The sequence below is a fragment of the Electrona antarctica genome (genome assembly GCF_951216825.1).
Source record: "Electrona antarctica genome assembly, contig: SUPER_10_unloc_1, whole genome shotgun sequence".
Classification (NCBI taxonomy): domain Eukaryota; kingdom Metazoa; phylum Chordata; class Actinopteri; order Myctophiformes; family Myctophidae; genus Electrona; species Electrona antarctica.
The window spans coordinates 165,207-172,706 of NW_027638778.1; the positions used below are offsets into that span (position 1 = coordinate 165,207).

Sequence of the window (7,500 nt, forward strand, 5' to 3'; positions counted from 1 at the left end):
CATCTGGACCCCCAGAATGATCTTTATGTGGCCGTCGACCCCCATCTGGGACCCCCAGAATGATCTTTATGTGGCCATCGACCCCCATCTGGGACCCCCAGAATTATCTTTATGTGGCCGTCGACCCCCATCTGGACCCACCGAATGATCTTTATGTGGCCGTCGACCCCCATCTGGACCCCCAGAATGATCTTTATGTGGCCGTCGACCCCCATCAAGGACCCCCAGAATTATCTTTATGTGGCCGTCGACCCCCATCTGAAAATATGTGGTTCCAGGGACATGCCCCCAGAAGCAAAGATTTGAGTTAAAAACGTTGGCTCTGAAAGAATATATGTTCAAATATTTGCGCCTCATTTTCAAGTTTTTTCAAAAATAGCAGATCTACAAGCTACAACATATATGTTTGGGGGTCCTTGACATGAAAATGTTTTTATGATCAAACATGTAAATCACCAATGCACACAGGTGGCCTTACAGGGACAGCTACAACAATGAAACAAAGACAATAAAAAAGGGGGGGGGGGGGGAAATGGAGAGAAAAAAAAGGAACCGTTAGACAAAAACATATTCATATAATATTCATAAATATACTGTAACTTGAAAAACATGAAAATGTTTGAGAACCACTGACAGAAACATGAGGGGTTTTCAAGAAAACTGTCAGGATTTAGAAGACATTCTTTTGTAGAATCGTCCTCAGGTCTAAATGGGTCTTAAGTGTTTTTGTCCCTGTTCACAAGCTGGTGTTTTGTCTCCCCCTGCAGGCGGGGGCACGCCGCTGCGCGAGGCCTACTCTCTGTCCTGCATCACCAACGGCTCGGCCAGGAAGTCCCCGAGAGACCACGCCCCCCCAGAGAGACCACGCCCCCCGAGACTCCGCCCCCCTGTCCGTGTCCAGGAAGGATACCCTGTCCTCGGCTGCCAAGAGGTAGCGCGCGCACGCACGCACGCACGCACGCACGCACGCACGCACAGGACTGTACATAAGTGTGTGTGTGTGTTTACGTGCAACGTCTTTGTGTATTGTTGTCCTTTCTATTTTAAATACATTCATATCTACAGATCACACTGGAACATCAGTCACAGCTGGACGATGGATGTATTGATTGATTGATCCCTTACGGGTCCATTTGGTTCCATTTGAACCCTCTCAGAGTTAAGAGGGGGGCCTTTGCATTTTATAGCGCTTTTCCAAGTGCTCAAAGCGCTTTACAATGGTTCATTCATTCATACGTTGGGAGGTGAAGGTTCATTCATTCATACATTGGGAGGTGAAGGTTCATTCATTCATACATTGGGAGGCGAAGGTTCATTCATTCATACATTGGGAGGTGAAGGTTCATTCATTCATACATTGGGAGGCGAAGGTTCATTCATTCATACATTGGGAGGTGAAGGTTCATTCATTCATACATTGGGAGGTGAAGGTTCATTCATTCATACATTGGGAGGTGAAGGTTCATTCATTCATACATTGGGAGGTGAAGGTCCATTCATTCATACATTGGGAGGTGAAGGTTCATTCATTCATACATTGGGAGGTGAAGGTTCATTCATTCATACATTGGGAGGTGAAGGTCCATTCATTCATACATTGGGAGGTGAAGGTTCATTCATTCATACATTGGGATGTGAAGGTCCATTCATTCATACATTGGGAGGTGAAGGTCCATTCATTCATACATTGGGAGGTGAAGGTCCATTCATTCATACATTGGGAGGTGAAGGTCCATTCATTCATACATTGGGAGGTGAAGCGGCGAACAGTCGACGCCAGCGTCCTCACTTCCCACATTCACACACCAATGGTGGCGAGCTCACACCGACAGACTCATTGGAGGCGATGCAGGGTTCAGTGTCTTGCCCAAGGACACTTCGACATGTGGACAGGAGGAGCCGGGATTCGAAGCGCCGACCCAGGGATCATTGGACGACCTGCTCTACCTCCTGAGCCACAGCCGCCCTACTAGTTGGACTCCTAATTAGTGTCATGATAACCGAGTCTTTGCCACGGACACCGCTCTCAAAACCGCTCTCAAAGGGCACCTACGGACGGCTGCAATTCTAAACTGGCCCCCCGTAAAATCGGAATCCCCCCCCCACCCACTGTATATATATACAGTCCCCTTTTTACCTCCTTTATGATGATTTCCTGTTTCTGGCTATATAGAAGTATTTATTTGTACGTCTCTAAATGTTATGATGAATTGAACAAGGTGGACCCTCTTGTAAACCAGTGTAATGCTTTATGTTGTCGTCCACTCACAGTTAACAGTCTTTGTTTTGAGTTGTGCTTGAAATGTACTGTAATTCTGCAAACTGTTAATAAATACTTCAATCAATCAATCAAAAAAGAACACACAAATCTGTCTGTGTACGGCAGTGGTTTTCAACCCATGGTCCCGGGGACCACCAGTGGTCCTTGAGGGGGTTCCAGGTGGTCCCAATGCAGCTAAATGACGGAGAGTTGGTAACCAAATGGACCCTTAATTAGATCTTTAACTCTTGAGAGTTACATTATTGTTAAACATCTGCATGACTTAATTTTCAAGAAGTCGACACAATTAGATAATGTAGAATAATTGTCATTTTGATCAACGTGTGCCTGTTATCTCTCCTAATGGTACCAACATCAATACAGCATGGCATTTTGTGAAAAGAAAAAAAATCCAACAATAACAAAATATTCTTTAGTTTTGCATCTGAGAGGCTAAAGCGTTATTCATAGTCTAATATTTTCGGTGGTGAGGTGACCACCGAACTACAACATGACGTCACTGAGCCGCGGTGAAGAGCAAACCACCGCTCTCCCCAGCCCTTCTCTGTTTTTACTCACCACCGCTCCACGTTATTACAGTGACCGGAGCGGTGGTCACCTCACCACCGGAGCGGTGGTCACCTCACCACCGGAGCGGTGGTCACCTCACCACCGGAGCGGTGGTCACCTCACCACCGGAGCGGTGGTCACCTCACCTATTTTTCAATAGATAAAGCATAACATAATGCTAACACCAAAAGGGGTTCCCGCCCAAAATGGGTTAATGGAAGTCGCTCTGGATTAAGAGCGTCTGATAAATGCCTACATTGTAACGTATATTGTGAGTGACCTGATTGGCTGTGACTGTTCCTCCCACAGCGGCGCGGGGGGAGGGGCCGAGAGGAGGAAGGACGGAGGCGGGGGAGGGGCGGGCAACGTCCGCTCGCTCTCCCAGCTGTCTCAGATGGACGACATTCAGGAGCACCCCTCCTCCTCGTCCCCCTCCACCTCGCACCCCACCTCCCCGCAGCCCCCCGCCACCACCCCACAGCAGGCCACGCCCCCCCACAGAGCCCCCCCGACAGCGACGGCGACGGCCCACCCAGTGGACAGCAAGGGCCCCTCCCCCTCCAAAAGGTTTCACGCTCCGACCGGGACCACCGTGTCGACCGGGACCACCGTGTCGACCGGGACCACCCGTTGGGCCTTTTAGCTAAACCCTGCGTTTTAAACCCTTTTTAGCTAAACCTGCGTTCTAGTCTCGTGTGGCCAGACGGTTGCCTCTCGCAATATTCGAATGCTTCCGTCATACAGTCTGGAGCAACGGAAGCTCTGATCATGAGTAAAATATAAATGCTTCCGTCGTACAGTCTGGAGCAACGGAAGCTCTGATCATGAGTCAAATATAAATGCTTCCGTCGTACAGTCTGGAGCAACGGAAGCTCTGATCATGAGTCAAATATAAATGCTTCCGTCATACAGTCTGGAGCAACGGAAGCTCTGATCATGAGTCAAATATAAATGCTTCCGTCGTACAGTCTGGAGCAACGGAAGCTCTGATCATGAGTCAAATATAATATATTTATGTAGCATTCGGGGATTGTGGAATATTTGTCTGGCTACGCGAGACTACCTCCGTGCTACTGGTTTAGCTGCCTGCGTGCTAACTGGTTTAGCTGCCTGTGTGCTAACTGGTTTAGCTACCTGCGTGCTAACTGGTTTAGCTACCTGCGTGCTAACTGGTTTAGCTACCTGCGTGCTAACTGGTTTAGCTGCCTGCGTGCTAACTGGTTTAGCTGCCTGCGTGCTAACTGGTTTAGCTACCTGCGTGCTAACTGGTTTAGCTGCCTGCGTGCTAACTGGTTTAGCTGCCTGCGTGCTAACTGGTTTAGCTGCCTGTGTGCTACTGGTTTAGCTACCTGCGTGCTAACTGGTTTAGCTACCTGCGTGCTAACTGGTTTAGCTACCTGCGTGCTAACTGGTTTAGCTACCTGCGTGCTAACTGGTTTAGCTGCGTGCTAACTGGTTTAGCTGCCTGCGTGCTAACTGGTTTAGCTACCTGCGTGCTAACTGGTTTAGCTGCGTGCTAACTGGTTTAGCTGCCTGTGTGCTAACTGGTTTAGCTGCCTGTGTGCTAACTGGTTTAGCTGCCTGCGTGCTAACTGGTTTAGCTGCCTGCGTGCTAACTGGTTTAGCTACCTGCGTGCTAACTGGTTTAGCTGCCTGCGTGCTAACTGGTTTAGCTACCTGCGTGCTAACTGGTTTAGCTAACTGGTTTAGCTACCTGCGTGCTAACTGGTTTAGCTAACTGGTTTAGCTACCTGCGTGCTAACTGGTTTAGCTAACTGGTTTAGCTGCCTGCGTGCTAACTGGTTTAGCTGCCTGCGTGCTAACTGGTTTAGCTGCCTGCGTGCTAACTGGTTTAGCTACCTGCGTGCTAACTGGTTTAGCTACCTGCGTGCTAACTGGTTTAGCTGCCTGCGTGCTAACTGGTTTAGCTACCTGCGTGCTAACTGGTTTAGCTACCTGCGTGCTAACTGGTTTAGCTGCCTGCGTGCTAACTGGTTTAGCTACCTGCGTGCTAACTGGTTTAGCTGCCTGCGTGCTAACTGGTTTAGCTGCCTGCGTGCTAACTGGTTTAGCTGCCTGCGTGCTAACTGGTTTAGCTGCCTGCGTGCTAACTGGTTTAGCTACCTGCGTGCTAACTGGTTTAGCTGCCTGCGTGCTAACTGGTTTAGCTGCCTGCGTGCTAACTGGTTTAGCTGCCTGCGTGCTAACTGGTTTAGCTACCTGCGTGCTAACTGGTTTAGCTACCTGCGTGCTAACTGGTTTAGCTGCCTGCGTGCTAACTGGTTTAGCTACCTGCGTGCTAACTGGTTTAGCTACCTGCGTGCTAACTGGTTTAGCTGCCTGCGTGCTAACTGGTTTAGCTACCTGCGTGCTAACTGGTTTAGCTACCTGCGTGCTAACTGGTTTAGCTGCCTGCGTGCTAACTGGTTTAGCTACCTGCGTGCTAACTGGTTTAGCTGCCTGCGTGCTAACTGGTTTAGCTGCCTGCGTGCTAACTGGTTTAGCTACCTGCGTGCTAACTGGTTTAGCTACCTGCGTGCTAACTGGTTTAGCTACCTGCGTGCTAACTGGTTTAGCTACCTGCGTGCTAACTGGTTTAGCTACCTGCGTGCTAACTGGTTTAGCTACCTGCGTGCTAACTGGTTTAGCTACCTGCGTGCTAACTGGTTTAGCTAACTGGTTTAGCTACCTGCGTGCTAACTGGTTTAGCTAACTGGTTTAGCTGCCTGCGTGCTAACTGGTTTAGCTACCTGCGTGCTAACTGGTTTAGCTGCCTGCGTGCTAACTGGTTTAGCTACCTGCGTGCTAACTGGTTTAGCTAACTGGTTTAGCTGCCTGCGTGCTAACTGGTTTAGCTGCCTGCGTGCTAACTGGTTTAGCTGCCTGCGTGCTAACTGGTTTAGCTGCCTGCGTGCTAACTGGTTTAGCTACCTGCGTGCTAACTGGTTTAGCTAACTGGTTTAGCTGCCTGCGTGCTAACTGGTTTAGCTGCCTGCGTGCTAACTGGTTTAGCTACCTGCGTGCTAACTGGTTTAGCTACCTGCGTGCTAACTGGTTTAGCTGCCTGCGTGCTAACCCCTCTAACTAATCTCTAACCTTCTTTTTTTAACAGTGGTTTCCAAACGTCTCGGCTTCTGACTGCTACCCCTCTGAGGTAGTTTGGGAGTTGTAGTTCAGTGAATAGAATGAGGGGGTTCTGGGAGCGGGAGTTCAGTGAATAGAATGAGGGGGTTTCTGGGAGTTGGAGTTCAGTGAATAGAATGAGGGGTTTTGGGAGCTGGAGTTCAGTGAATAGAATGAGGGGTTCTGGGAGTTGTAGTTCAGTGAATAGAATGAGGGGTTCTGGGAGTTGTAGTTCAGTGAATAGAATGAGGGGTTCTGGGAGCTGTAGTTCAGTGATTAGAATGAGCAGGTTCTGGGAGTTGTAGTTCAGTGAATAGAATGAGGGGTTTCCGGGAGTTGTAGTTCAGTGAATAGAATGAGGGGGTTTCTGGGAGTTGTAGTTCAGTGAATAGAATGAGGGGGTTCTGGGAGTTGTAGTTCATTGAATAGAATGATGGGGGTTCTGGGAGTTGTAGTTCATTGCATAGAATGAGGGGGGTTCTGAGAGTTGTATTTCAGTGAATAGAATGAGGGTTCTGGGAGTTGTAGTTCAGTGATTAGAATGAGGAGGTTCTGGGAGTTGTAGTTCAGTGAATATAATGAGGGGGGTTCTTGGAGTTGTAGTTCATTGAATAGAATGAGGGGGGTTCTGGGAGTTGTATTTCAGTGAATAGAATGAGGGGGTTCTGGGAGTTGGAGTTCAGTGAATAGAAGGGTTCTGGGAGCTGGAGTAGGCTCGTGATTCTGAGAGAGTATCTTTGATGGTGGGGTGGGCTATCTTCCTGAAGGGATGATCTTTGATCAGCAGCAGTGACTGAATGTCCTGCAGTGCCCCCTGCTGTGTGGAGTTACAGATTACCTCTGTCTCTCTCTCTCTCTCTCTCTCCCCATCTGAGGAAATGACGTTTACAACCTGTCTATCTGCACTGTTTACAACCTGTCTATCTGCGCTGCTTACAACCTGTCTATCTGCTGTGTTTACAACCTGTCTATCTGCTGTTTACAACCTGTCTATCTGCTGTTTACAACCTGTCTATCTGCGCTGCTTACAACCTGTCTATCTGCTGTTTACAACCTGTCTATCTGCTGTTTACAACCTGTCTATCTGCTGTTTACAACCTGTCTATCTGCTGTTTACAACCTGTCTATCTGCTGTTTACAACCTGTCTATCTGCTGTGTTTACAACCTGTCTATCTGCTGTTTACAACCTGTCTATCTGCTGTGTTTACAACCTGTCTATCTGCTGTTTACAACCTGTCTATCTGCTGTTTACAACCTGTCTAACTGCTGTTTACAACCTGTCTAACTGCTGTTTACAACCTGTCTAACTGCTGTTTACAACCTGTCTATCTGCTGTTTACAACCTGTCTATCTGCTGTTTACAACCTGTCTAACTACTGTTTACAACCGGTCTAACTGCTGTTTACAACCTGTCTATCTGCTGTTTACAACCTGTCTAACTGCTGTTTACAACCTGTCTATCTGCTGTTTACAACCTGTCTATCTGCTGTTTACAACCTGTCTATCTGCTGTTTACAACCGGTCTAACTGCTGTTTACAACCTGTC

General features: G+C 48.3%; 1 protein-coding gene across 1 annotated transcript in view; it reads left to right on the forward strand.

Annotated features, from left to right (window-relative positions):
* Positions 1-7,500, forward strand: part of eml4 (EMAP like 4) — an 87,580-nt gene that overhangs the window by 29,704 nt on the left and 50,376 nt on the right. The window contains 3 exon segments of the mRNA XM_079532409.1: positions 768-815; positions 817-931; positions 3,140-3,397. Of these exon segments, the coding sequence (XP_079388535.1) occupies positions 768-815; positions 817-931; positions 3,140-3,397 (421 nt within the window).